Here is a 14,627-nt window from a genome sequence, read left to right as displayed (position 1 = left end):
TAGCGTAGACATTTTCATTCCAATAATAACTCCAGGATGTTGATTAACAGCTATTGAAGACAAGATCTACACACTAATTAAAATTGAAGATTTTCAAATCAGCAAGTCTGAACAATTTGCACTCAAGAGTTTTCAAAGAGCTGTCTAAGAAACTCTGTCAACAGTTGCTGTTGATGATTTTTGAGCACCGTGGTTCTACAAGATGGAAAAAGCAAATGCTGTGCCAGTATTTGAAAGGTGAATTGGACAGCCCAGGTATTTAAAAACTAAAAGGGACTGTACAAAACCCAATAAAACATCTGACTTGGAGGTCAATCAATTAAAAATGAAGAAGAGTAAGATAATGCTAATTAGTGTAGGTAGAGGGAAAATGGATTGTGCCAAATCTTTTCCCCCTTTTTTTGATTAGAATTTGTTCAGCAAAGGAGGTGATGCTTTTTTCTGTTAAAACTTTGAGTATGTCCCATTTGTCATCTTGGATTAGACTATATACTGTTCGTTTCCCTTTCATTTAACTATATAAAAATTATCTGCAGGTTTCAAACTGGCAAATGCTAAGCAGGGAATTGTCACTAAAACGTTACTGTGATTTAGTTCTTGGTCCTATTTATTTTTAATCAGTGATCAAGGAGATAGTTACTGTGAAGTTTGGAGATAATACAGGCTGAGAATGTAGTCAATAGGGAGATACATTGCTGATGCAGAATCATTTGGATAGTTGGTTAGGATAGCATTTTAATATGGCCAAATATGAAGTTTACACGCCCAGGAATACCCTGTAGATGGGGCTTGCAGTACATATGTTTGTGGGAGGATTAGGGCAGAGACTCTGTCCTGCATATAATGCATCATTGACAACTGAACATGGGTCATCGGTCTTTGCGGCAGTCAGTAAAACAAATGTAGGTATGTATCTTTGGATGCCTAAATAAAGGAGTGCCAAGCAAAGACTGGGCGATCCTGTTCTCTAGCTGCGTAACTACCAGGGAAGGGTGGTCTGAGAAGGGGACCAGCTTTGAGGCTGCCCTTTGAATGGAAGAGAGGTGCCACAAAATGCCTCTGGTCTGGAAGAGCAGAGCTGAAGTCTAGTGTAGGAGGTGGCTGCTCCTTGTCCAGCCATCACGTGCAATAGCCTGGGAAGCTGCACAGCAGTGTAATCAAGTGCACCCTCAGTACCCTATATCGAGTGCACCCTCAGTAAATTTGCAGGTGACACCAAGCTGGGTGGAAGTGTTGATCTGCTTGAGCGTAGGGAGGCCATGCAGAGGGATTTAGACAGACTAGATCAATGGGCCAAGGCAAACTGTATGAGTTTCAATAAGGCCAAATGCTGGGTCTTACACTTGGGCCACAACAACCCCCACCAACACTACAGGCTTGGGGAGGGGTGGCTGGAAAGCTGCTCAGCAGAGAGGGACCTGGGGGTGTTGATTGATAGCCGGGTGAACATGAGCCAGCAGTGTGCCCAGATGGCCAAGAAAGCCAACACCATCCTGGCCTGCATCAGGAATAGTGTAGCCAGTAGGACCACAGAGGTGATTTTACCCCTGTACTTGGCACTGGTGAGGCCTCATCTTGAGTACTGTGTTCAGTTTGAGGCCCCTCACCACAGAGACATCGAGGCACTGGAGCGTGTCCAAAGAAGGGCAACGAAACTGGTGAGGGGTCTGGAGCACATGTCTTATGAGGAGTGGCTGAGGGAACTGGGGTTGTTTAGCCTGGAGAAAAGGCGGCTCAGGGGAGACCTTACCACTCTCTGAAAGGAGAGCAGAGAGGTTGGAGTTGAAAAGGAAGTTGCAGAGAGGTGAGAGGTGACTTGTTTTGTCAAGTAACAGGTGATAGAACAAGAGGAAATGGCTTCAAGTTGCGCCAAGGGAAGTTTAGATTGGATATTAGGAAGAATTTCTTTACTGAAAGGATCATCAGGCATTGGAACGCGTTACCCAGGGCAGTGGTGGAGTCCCCATCCCTGGAGGTATTTAAGGGTCATGTAGATATAGTGCTCAGGGACATGGTTTAGTGGTGGGCTTGTCAGTGTTAGGGTAATGATTGGACTAGATGATCTTACAGGGCTTTTCCAATCTAGGACATTCTGTGATTTTGTGATAAGTGGGCAGCGGGAACTACTGGGGCATCTGACTTGGATGCTGGGAAGCAACAGTCCAGCTTCTGCCTACTGAGGAGCTGGAGGCACACCTGCCCATAGCTTGTCCTTACTGCACTTTCTTCCACTTTTTCCTGCTGCTTGGGAATCATGCATCCTGAGGCAGGTCTTCATCTTCTCTTCCCCTGGCACCGCTCACAAAGAGCAGGAGCTGGTGAACTCCAGATCCTGTCCCAGAGGCTGTCAAGTCTAGCTGTGAGAGACAATGTCTCAGGGGAGACATTCATGAACTGAACTTCCTCAGGCCAATAAGAATGATTAAGAAGCTGAAAAATAGGCCTAATGGAAGATTCAAGAAAACACGATTTATTTTTATTAGGCTTGATAAATGTGGAGAGTACATAAGTGTTTGGATGGGCAGAAATGCTTTCATCGCAGGCTCTTCAACTTAGCAGTCAATGGTCTGTCAAGACCCAGCGGCTGGAAATTGGAGCTGGGTGCAGTCAGACTAGAAAACTAGCACATTAAAATCTCCAAAACAGTCCATCTCTCTCTAAAAAAAAGTACCCAACACCTATCAGACTGTCTTCTGCACAATTTCAGTAAATTTCCCCAGTGCCTGTATATTAAGATTGCCTCAAGCCTTTTAACCATGTTCTGTTCATTTGATGGTGGTTGGCAGCAGAATTCGAAGCTGGAATCGGTGTCTCCCCAGCATATCTCCCTATCGTATCACTGAAAGAGTCAACAGTTGAAATTGCTTTATGAATTGGCACCAGGGCGTTCAGGCAGGGAGGTCAGGGTGAGCCTGCGTTTGGCAGCTAATGATGAAGCTATGGGTTATGTAGACCAGCCTGTCTGGAGCTGCCACCCCACATGTACCTGCCACCCCACATAGGGCAACTGAGAGTGTAAGATGCTTGGAAAAATGTCAATTTTCCCTTCTAATCACTGGTCTTAGTTAGTCTTCTAGACCTATTCATTTATCTTGTACTATCTGCTTTATTTTGAGTAGGTATTTTTAACAAGGAATTGCCACTTTCATGCCTTATTCATCCTTTGGCTTCTAGGCTGATGTGACTATGGAAAGGCAGACATGTAGCACTTTAGAAGTCTTTTTGTTGCGGCTCTGGTCCAGCAACAAGTGAACAGAGACCCAAGTCTCTGAACTTGAATTTAGCGAATGAGAACGAATTAAGCTGCAAAAGGAATAAAAACTGTGTTCCCCTACTTTGCAGGTTTATTCTGCTAGATTCTCTGGCTGTGTTAAAATCCTCAAGAGGGTCCAGGGAAAGTGGGACATAAACCTTGGCTTTCGGACAGTGGATGAGCTTTGACAGCATACTAGCTTAGCTGCAAGGCAGTGATCTTGGAGACTGCGGACAGCCATGTACTGTGAAGCAACTAGAACATTAAAAGCCAAATCCGGATCAGTGGTAATTAAAAGAGGGTATTAGCCAAGACATCAAAGATGAGATATTACTAAGGATAAGCATGTTTAATTGGCAGGTTCATTTCCTCATTAGGCGGTGTGAGGGAGCTATCTGGTTCACTGATCCTGTTTCTTAAAACTTAAGAATAATTTGAAAATTGTGCAAGGTGCAGAGAGATTGATAGTGGCATGTCAGTGTTCAGACAGCTGGACTGGATGGCTCAGATGAGGATAAGCTAGTTAGCCTTGAGCTTGTACCATAGAACCTAGTGGAAAAATTGTTGTGGAGTTCACGAGGTAGAAAAGATCAGAAACATAATGAAAACTAGCAAATGTGGCTTTATGTAAAGGTTTTCCGGTCAAACAAACCTTTTTTTTTTTATTATTTTGGAGGTTGTGAGTTAGATAAAGTAACAGCATGTTTGCAGCCTGCTTAGCATTTCATATTGCACATAATTTAGAATCTTGTGATATCCTGATTTATGTCAAAAAAAAAAAAAGATAGCAAGCACAGAACAAGATTAAAAACTGGCTGACAGTTATCAGAAAGTAATTATCAGTAGAAAGCCACTCGGGTTGTAGTTTGAAGGGCTTCCTCCAGGATTAGCAAGAGGGACAGCAGTAAGTGAGAATCACTGCTTATAAACTGTGTCTTGATTGACACAAATGCTGGCCAGACAGTGAATAACTGCGACAGGACTGTCATGGTGTGACCGGGATCACTTAATTCACAGAATCTGTTTAAAGACAATGCATTTTAACCAAGCCAAAGGCAATTATACGCCTAGGAACAGGGAATGCAGAGCACATAGGTAAAAATGTGAGGCTTAGAAAAGACTCAAAATAGATATCTTGGTGATATAATAGACAGTCAGCTCCATCAACCCCCAGAACTTGATTTTTATAGACAAATTGATCTTAACCCAGTTTTAGCCATCTAAACATGAAGTCATGGGACACAGACACACACCCCCCCACAAAAAGAAAAAACAACAAAACCCAAACCCACAGAAATCCCACCAACGCAGGGCAGATCACTGAATCTTGAAAGAGACAGGACCAGTTTTCTTCTGAAAGTCTCCATTCCTCCTCCTCTCAGCTGAATTCAGAGATTCTGCTGACTAACCTTGTGATGGCTGAAGCGAGGTAAGAGAAACTGCAGCTCCTGTATCTGTTATTTTACCTCCATACATGGTTTTGGTAAGACCAGTACAATAGTATTATGTCTATTTTCTGGTCTCTGTATTCTTAAAACATCATTTCAAGATTGAACAAGGTGCAGATAAGAGACCCAAAACTGATTGAAGTGTGGCATAAATGCCTTGTGGTGAGATAATGCATGAGCTTGAATTACTTCATTTATTGAAAAGATGATTGAGATGTGACTTGATTACAATATATAAGTACTTTCAAAGGGAGAAAACACCAGGTACTAAAAGGCTCTTTAGTATACTATAGAAAGTCATAAGGAGAACCAACTGCTAGAAGCTGAAGGCAAATTCATACTAGAAATTAAGCAGCAATATTAGTACCACTTTAGCCACAAATAGATTACTAGGTTCTGTACAGAGGAAAGAGGATAAAATTTATCTGTCTGTGATACACAGGAGGTCAAGCAAATTTGCCAAGTTGTCTCTCCTGACCATAAACCTTAGGAATCGGTAAAACCAGAAGTGTTTTAATACCATTTTTCTTTGTTTCCTTCAAAACTACTTGGAAAAGTATGGCATTCTTACTCCTTTCAAGGATTTAGTTTAAATCAAACCAAGAAATGTTAGATTAAATAATTTTAAAATATGTGGTGTCAAAGTAATCACACTCTGCATTATTTGGGGAAAGCAAACTTAGATTTCCAGACGTAATAATATTTCAGTCTGTAAGGCAATGGGAAAATTAGAAGCATCTCAGAGTAACTTGTGTTACTTGGTATCAATACTTCTAAGCATTTATGTTATCTTCTGTGACATTGCCAGTTGAAGGTGACAGTGACAGTGACAGTGTAGTACCCTACACCAATACCAAGACAAGGCGCTCTGTTGGAAGGACATTTTAAATAGCAAGAGCTAATCAAGCTGTTAAAGCTAAGAAATTCATCCTTTCTCGTTATGCAAAGCTGTTCCCAGAAGCGTATGTTTTATATATGTTGCACTGGTGATGCCCAAAGGAGATGGTTAAGTTGCCCCACACACACATTATGCACGAGAACTTCGTAGTAGAGAAGCAGGTGTTTGCCCAACATCACTTCTCTCTTCCTATCTATATCAAGTTGCTTTCAATTTTTAGGTTTTTCCAGCGTTACAGAGTAGACTGGTACTATTGTGCCGCTCTGTTAGTCGTCTTGCTTTAGGCAAGAAGGTGTTCACGTCGAATTACAAAGTAACTGTGTTACAGAGGTGAATGTACAGAGAACAGTATTAACTAAAGGTTAGTATGTGATCTCATAGATTACTAACTGCAAGTTTTTATCTTTTCCCCAAGTGTTAGCGTATGTAGTATTATTACTTTTTTCCATTATGTTCCTTTAGTGAACAGTTATTTTCTTTTTTATTGCAAAAAGATGAAAATCAGCTATTCTTTTCCTGCTAGAAGCTGAAGGCAAATTCATACTAGAAATTGAGGATAGGAATAAGATTAGCTTTCATTTTATCTTCCACTAATTTTGGATACTTTGATCAGGTTCTCTTTGTAGATTATTTTTTTCATGGCCACTGATGGTATTCAATGCACATTTCTAGAAAACAGTACCTAGGTAATCTGAATGCAACAATCTCGAGAAAGAAGAACCACACAGTTACCATCTTGTATTTAAAATTTGGTCTTTGTGATTCATTCTTAATATGTAAACTATCTGATGGCAAAATAAGGAAGTCTAGGGAATATCAGCTATTGTTTCTGCTTTTTTTTTCGGTGTCTAAATAGCAGAGATTATAGAACTTACATATTTACTAAATGCTGAATTAGTGAAAAATAATTCAAATGTTGACCGTGTTGATAAATCTTATTTTAATGTCCAGTTTTGTTTTGGTTTTTTCATTCTAGATAAACTTTCCTTGGAAGGCATAGTGGTGCAACGTGCTGAATGCAGACCTGCAGCTAGTGAAAATTATATGAAACTGAAAAGGTAGGAGTGCTCTATCTATCTGGATATGTGATGTCTGACTTTGATGCCTTTATTATTGCCTTACTAGGGATGGATGACTTCAGTATTATCATGGTCTTATGTAAGATTTATACAGGATTGAAACTGTTCTTGCTTTTGGGATGGATTTACTGTAGAGAAGGAATGAAGACTGGTGTGGACCTTGCACCTCCCCCTGGTATTGTCTGGTGGGATGATGTAGACTTCTGTGTTCCATCACGTGCAAAGCTCTTATTAGAGCACATATTCTGCCTCTTCATACCTGACCGTATGAATGTATGGCTATATTCAGATGTGATTAAAGCTGAATTTCCTGAGGACTTAAAGGTTTGCATTGATCTGGTCAGGACATGCTTCTTGAGTATGGGTTTCTGCGTGGATTGTCCAAATATAATTCCACTTAATACTGTGCCATGCTAGACGAAGAGCACCTCTGAAAAGATACTTAAAATGCCCAAAATAAGGAAGAGTTTAGGGACAAGACCTAAACTGGCATGCTTGCCAGAAAAGGCAATGGCTGAAAACATCAGAAGTGGCATGGAAACCACAAGACATACATTTAGCTAAATCATTTAGTGACTTTTGAAAATTTAATCCAATACATCTAGAATTTACCATGTGATTCATATATCATATGGATAATTAACTTGATGATATTCTCTAGTAATAAATCAGATTTGGAATTGAATTTTGCGTTATTTTAAATACATATTTATATATTTTAAGCATGTGGTTTTTAATTATATCACCGTTTTATATTGTGATTTTGTTGTAGAGAAATGCAAAGCAAGGAATTTCAGGGACTCATCCATGACTAGTTTTAGAATCATCAAAAGAAATGCAGAAAAGGCAAAGTGATGTTTTTCCCCAATTCCTGATCTGTTTTCTGTGTATCGTATACTACATTTACAGTATCTTATGTTTTATTAACCTCCTCTGTCATCTAAACTGCTCCAGTATTTCCCTATTGTGTTCATTTAGTTCTGAGACTTTATGTTCTAGCTGTTGGCAAACCAGTACCATAAGTTTGCTCATGTACACTGAGCTACTTCATTTCAGACTGTGTTCTGTGATTGCTGTCATGATTTTTGTCATCAGTGTGAAATGGAGTATGAAGTAAATGTAATGTTACTAGAAAAGGACTCATTTCAATCTGGCAATTTTAGATATATCCGAATATAGTCTGTGGGATGTATTTGCTTCATAATTGTTTTAATCACAGGTTGCCCAATCCAAGTGCTTTTTTGAATTTTGTACACAGTCTTCTATTAGTTGATCAGATAAGCTGCTTATCATAAGGCCACAGCAGGAGACCAAACCAAAACCGATAGGTTTAATGACATACTACCCAAACTTTGAATTTTTCAGCATTCTGCTTTCTGTCACGCATGCATGCATGCAGCCCCTCCTGGTCTTTGCTGTTTGTCGTGTTCAACTCCTGTGGGAGCAACAAAGATACAAACATGAAGGCAGGTTTTGTGTTTGGAAGTACAGGCAGCTGAAAACTGATGGCACCATTTTTTTTCTTTCCTGTAGAAAAATTGTCAGGCTGTTTATGCCTGGTTGCTAACTTTACATGTTGTTAAAGATTTTTTGCCCTTTACCAAAAAGTAAAAAAACCAAAAAACAACCCAACCTTATCTGGTGGGAATCAGCATGAGATTTAGCAGATCTAGCAGTCCCAGCCTCCGAAGAAATTGGTTTATGTCCAAATACCAACTCTGGTATTTGAGTAGTAGGATCTAACTTTCCACTCCCTTTAGTCTCTCCCACCCTCAACATGCTGCAGTCTGTATTTGTGCTTAAAAAAAGTGACAGCATTGAAGATTAACCACGTAAGTTACAGAACTGTTATATTAAAACATTTTTATTCACTTTTCTATTTACTATTGTGCTTTACATGACGGAGACTCTCCAAAGGTGGAATTGCTAATATTGATAGCAAGTCTGTTGTGTAGGCTTTAAGTGCTACAATAGTAAATTGAGTCGGGAAGGAAATAAAATTAAAAGATAAATGCAGTTGCCTCAAACTTTGAAGATCTAGAAAATGAAGTTAAGCTGCACACTCCAATAACTGTAATCATTTGTTTTTTGAGAGTTGGCGGTGACCAAAAGGGATTATATACCTCCTTGCTATTAAATGCAGATACGGATCCCCTCTATTTTACCTTCTGTGTCTGGGTCAAGGAAATGGGATGACGGGTGTGTGGCGTGGTGTTTGATTTCCATGCTGCTGTGTAGAGTTTCAGTGAGAGGACAAAGTGGTGGTCTTGTGATGGGGCTGACAGCAGTTAGGTGGGAGATGTGTGTGACATGTGGGTTTAAGGATGGGTAATGAAAGCATAGAATTAGGTGATACGTATGGGTGAAAGCATTGTCAAATGCAGCAGATGGAAGGAAGGTTTTTTCACAAGGAGTAACCTTTTGATTTGATTACAGGAAGGGTGTAGATGGCTGCTTTTCAGAACGCTTTGAATACAAGGTACAAATGTGCCTCTAGGGATAACTAGTCAGAAAGGTAGAGCAAAGGTTGAGTGACCTTCACTTGGAATTTTCCATTTTGGAAGGTTTTTGGTTGGTAGATTTATTTATTTTTTCCATTTTCCTGAAATTCTAGTTCTAGAAGGGGAACAAATACCCTGAAACACCTGCTATTCTGCACTAGTAAAGCTTCATGCTGTTGAATTTCCTAGAAATTTTTTATTAACAATGTATTTGTTCTTTGTAATGCCTTAATGATTAGTTATACATTTGCAGTTACTGGTGGTGATGCTATTGCGGCTAGCTGGAAAATAATATGTGGTTTCTAAGCACCTGTCCTGATTTCTGTCTTGTGGGAGTGGATCTCATGGTCTCACTTAAAAATATTTGGACTCTGTGGTTAAAAAAAAAAAAAAGGCAAGCAGACTCTGTTCCCAACCGTGGACAGTTTTACTGTGTGGCAGTCGTGGAAGATTCTGTCCCTACGCTACTCTTTCTGGTTGATACTTCCCTTCCTGCCCCATCAAGCCTGTAGGACATAGGAAGACAGTGGCATGTGAAATGTAGAAGCAGAAGGTGTGTATCATAGATGGGGGTACACACAAAGTGCATTGTAGGGTGCACACGATGTTTGTACTGGTCTTGTGCCCCCACCATGCATGTCACCTTAGGTAGGTGGCCTTTTCCTTCTTCCAGGCTGCCCTAGGCAGGCTCCACATTCACCCCAGACGCTCCCACTCAAACTAGATTATTTTCTTCATCTCACTGTAGTCAGCTTTCCACCATAAGGAGGCATTATCTGTTCCTTAATTTTGTCTTTGGAAAGCTAAAGAGATTTTTACTTCCATTACTTTCATTCCATGGTCCCAGTGCTTAATCATCTTGGGGTTAATGACTCCCCAAAAAGAGAGGTCCTCTAAGAGGCTAGTCTGCACTGGGAAGGACAGGACATGGAGAGAGGAGTCCCCCAGGCATTCAGGATCCCCTCAGGCTCCAAATGACTTGAAAGGAGATGGGAATAAGATTTTGATACTCCTGAAGGGTTTTTGCTATGTGCAAAAGAGAAAGAATGGGGGACTGACATGCACCTCATCTCATATTCTCTCTGCCAAATTACCTGTTTCCATCCTTGCACTGGTCTTCATGTCTGTTCTGTTATTCCCTCTGACCATAGCTCTTTTTCCCCAATTTTTTCTCAGTCCCCCTTTCCCATTTCTTTTTACTTCTCTTTCTCCATTTCCTCACAGAAAGCATCTTTTTATTATTATTTAGCTTTTAAAAAATAATTTTAACACATCTCAAACTACATTTCTTTTTGAGGAAAAGTTGAGAAGAGAAAAAAAAAAAAAATCTCTTGGAGATCAATCTCTCTTCTGCAAAGCTCCGATTCAAACTGACATTGTCAAGCTGAGTAGCTACAACAAGGTCTCCAGGACTGCTCAGGTCCATTGCGACAGGGTGGCTGAGCACCGGGCTCGCCGTTCTCAGAGGAGGTTTTGGAGGCACATGCAAAGTTCTTCTCAGGCGGTTGGTGAATGCAGTGTTTGATAGCGCTTCCCCAACAGTAGTGGATGGCAGGCAAAACCAGGGATAAAATCAGAGCCCTTGTTTCATTCTCAGATGTGCCTGTGAAATGCCACTCGCCTTTTCGAAATGGATTTTGGGAGACTGATTCAACTATACATAAGCTGAATTACTGAACTCTCCCCAAACTACACCAAAAAAAAAAATAAAATAAAAGGAGTCCTAGGATTACAGAAAGCCTAGAAGAGCTGACATTTAACACTGCAGTGAGGCTGGTAACCCCTATAATTCTCTTAAGTAACATAAAAATACATCTTGAAGTATCGTTGGTGAAAATCGTAGTTGCCAACATGGCAGCTCGTAACAAGGCTGTGAGAATTTAGTGTATCTTCTTGCCTTTTAAGAGTTTTCTACAGAGAGTGTGATGAAAGTTCTTAGAAAAAGCTACTGAAAGAAACATGCATGATAGACTTTTAGGAGAAATGGGTCGCAAAACATTCTAGAATAATTAATGAATTTCCACGTTTGAAAAGTCACATTTCTTTACAACCATATTACAGAGGCCACTAGAAGTCCTGACACTTGGTGGTCTAGGCCAAGCAAGTGAAATTTAATTAGTGTAGACGAGTTGTTCATCTTCTCTAAAATACTGTGAGAGTATCGACTGAGTGACAGTTCAGTATATTGCTGAAAATGAGCATTATACCATTTTTTTTCCCAAATACCCCCTAATAGTGAAAGAAAATGAATAATTTGACCAGCATGCCACTTCATATATATTCTTGTAGATATGCTTAGTTGTCTATGAATTCCCTTTCAAATCAAATACATATGAATACATTTGTGTATTTTTCACAAGAACTGACATGCTGCACAAATGCTGTTGAGTTTGTTTGAAGTGGGAGGCCATTTTTATGCAAAGCTGAGATTGCATCTGCCTGTCAGTCAATGCAACCTTGATTTTTCAAGTACTGAAGATCAATTTCTTTGCCTTGAAGTAAAATTCAGCATAATACAAAAGGATGTACCCTAGGATGTTTTGAGTAACACATCATTAAGTACAAAAAATATATCTTTTTTTCCATGTCCTGAAATATTTCCAGTCCCATTTTTTCCTGGAAAATAATGTGCAATTTGTAGAAAATTATCTAATAATCATATTCGTAAGGGTAAAGCTGCACTGTTGAGAGATGTATTTTATATTTCTCTTATGTTCCTGGACACCCACCAGTTTTTACAAATCAAGCAAATACCATTCTACTTGTGAACAACTGGACTGCAAAGTAGCAAGAACACTAGTACTTAAGTTTCTTTGGCCATTTTTAGTCAATTTTTCATATTTTTTGAATAGAGTAATGGGGAGGAGCAAGTAAGAAAAATAAAGTTAAAATGAGATGAGTTCAGCAGCACAGAGGAGTGGTTATTCCCCATTTCAGAGGTCGGGAGAGTTGCTTTTGTTGGTTTGCTACGTATTTCCTTGTGATCTGAGGCTCTTTTATCTGTCTCTCATCCTTTCCATTTCGTCTGTCGTCTTTTGCTGTTCTTACAAGTGCTGTTCTGACTGGATTTTAGTAGGTCTTTTATATTGCCATGCTTTTTTGTTCTGTGGTATGAAAAAGACCTAATTTTGGTCACTGCTTCCAGCCATTATAATAATGCTAATAAATAAGGAATAACCTACTGTTCGTAATGCGGCACATATTTTATCGTGTTTCTCTTAACCTTCTGCATCCAGCTGCACATTAACCGTATCCTTTTTGCCCTATTGTTGTCTTCAGCTTCTGATAGCCAGGTGTATTGGGCTAATTTGCGGGGAGTAGAAAAAAAAAGAAGAAAAAAAGCCATGAAAAAATCTAATTTTTTTGCAACATACTTTCTAGAGTATAAATCGTATTAGTTACGGAAAAATGATACTTTCTTAAATTTTAGGAGAGACCGTTGATCTGAGTGTTGGATGTCAGTTTCCTTCCTTTTGCAAATGCCTGCAGACAGAAGATGAATAAAGTAGGCTTCCTTGTTGGCTGACTTACAGTTCTCCTTTTGGTTTATCTTAAAGTGGCTTTGCTACAGTGTGGCATGAAATTTGCCTTCTTTCTGTCTTTTAAATATCATAATTTCCAGGTGACAGGCACAGAATCATAGAATGATTGAGGTGGGAAGGGACCTCTGGAGGTCATCTGATCCAACCCCCATGCTCAAGCAGGGCCCCCTAGAGCCAGTTGCCCAGGACCATGTCCAGACACTCCTGCATTTCTCTGGAATTAAAATCTTGGGATAAGGTGCAGCCGGGATGCTCTTGTGCTTCTTAATAGTGGTCCTACAGAACGTGTTCTGTGCCTTTTGGAAAGGTGCATTGTTGAGAGGAGCCTGGCATGAAGGTCATTTTCAGAAAGAAAAGAGATGCTTAGGGATGTGTATTTAAGAAAGGTTTATGGCAAATATTGCGTGGATTTTTCCTTGTACCCTGGGGAAGGAAATCAATAGTTGTAATTGAAGAGTTCTCTTTGTCCTGTTTCTTTTACGCGGAGTTCATGAAACAGTATTCCTCTTCTGCGGATTACACTGCTCCTTTTCCCCTGCTATCAGAGGCGTTGCATTTAAGAACATATCTAGTTTGCCTTTGTGGTAATTAGCCAAAAAGCATCCATTTCCTTTTTATCTATTGAAAGGGGCGAGGCTAAAAATAGTCACCCTGGAATATGTTCAGGCTCCAGTCGTAGCCAGCTTCTTCAGGCTGAAAAAAGCCTTATTCAGTACCAGTGCTCAGCACGAGAAGTTCTGGGCGCTTTTATTTCTAGTAAACCTAAATGTCAGTGGCACAGATTCCTTCTCTTGAAACCAAAGTCTTCGGCATCGTACAGTGCTGGAGGTCTTTTTATCTTACTGCTACCAGGGCTACAGTAATTACAGAGATGTCTCTTCTCCTAAGGTGCTTTCTGGATTTCAATGAGGGACTTGTTTAGTACTTGGGGACATCCTTTCCTGTTCCCAGGACAGCACCAATTCCTTCTTTTCGTCTCTTTTCCATCTGTAGTATGAAAGTCAGGGTATAATTGGTGAAAGTCTCTGAAAGAGTGCAGTTTTAACTATCATGCCTTATCCTGTGTTACTAGACATACTAACCTTTTCTTCTTTTCGTTTATCATCATACTTGAGCCTGGTGGGGTGGTGGGATAGGTAGCTGATGTAAAAAGGCCATTTCCACATTGGTGTCAGAGTTTGGATGTAAATCTTTGTTTTCTCTGTTGCAGAGCAGAGCTCACTGGAGCTCATGAGTCTCTTCCTAGCCACCATGCCAGATGCTATAGTCATGCTGAGTACTGCCGGTGTTCTGGGTTCTGCAAAACTGCTTTGGCAACTACCAGGCTGACGAGCTCAAATTTACACAATATGTAGAATGTCAGCACCACAGCACATCTTCTATTTTTAAGCAACTTTGTTCACATACTACTGATGATATTTGCAGTTTGTGAGAGATCAGTAGGCTAGTATCGTCCAACAGTTACTCTGCTGCCAAGGAGCTCCAAAAATTGTATGATATCACTGAGTACTAGAAGTTATCCTTCTGCAAAATCAAAGATTAGAATCACCAGGTGGCAAGCTTTGTTGGTGACGTATTGATTTCCTGGCTTATTAAAATATTTCTGAAATTCTTGACACTGCAAGAAGACACTAAAACAACGGCCTAAAGGGTGACAGGATACATACATGAGAACTGGCTGACAGATAGAGCTCAGAAGGTTGTGGTTCATGGTGCAGAGTCTGGTTGGAGGTCAGTAATGAGTGGTGTCCCTCAGGGGTCAGTACTGGGTCCAGTCCTGTTTAATATATTCATCAATGATCTGGATGAAGGGATAGAGTGTACCATCAGCAAGTTTGCTGATGACACAAAACTGGGAGGAGTGGCTGACACACCAGAAGGCTGTGCCACCTTACAGTGTGACCTG

General features: G+C 40.2%; 1 protein-coding gene across 1 annotated transcript in view; it reads left to right on the top strand.

Moving 5' to 3' along the window:
- GTF2F2 (general transcription factor IIF, polypeptide 2, 30kDa) overlaps positions 1-14,627 on the top strand; it is a 101,856-nt gene that overhangs the window by 43,803 nt on the left and 43,426 nt on the right. Inside the window, exon 6 of the mRNA XM_009881135.1 lies at positions 6,576-6,657. Coding sequence (XP_009879437.1) covers positions 6,576-6,657 — 82 coding nt within the window. The remainder of the gene's footprint in view (positions 1-6,575; positions 6,658-14,627) is intronic.

This window comes from Charadrius vociferus, unplaced genomic scaffold (assembly GCF_000708025.1).
Source record: "Charadrius vociferus isolate BGI_N301 unplaced genomic scaffold, ASM70802v2 scaffold210, whole genome shotgun sequence".
Taxonomy (NCBI): domain Eukaryota; kingdom Metazoa; phylum Chordata; class Aves; order Charadriiformes; family Charadriidae; genus Charadrius; species Charadrius vociferus.
The sequence above is the reverse complement of the archived record's forward strand: the minus strand, read 5'-3'. Positions and strand labels throughout refer to the sequence as shown.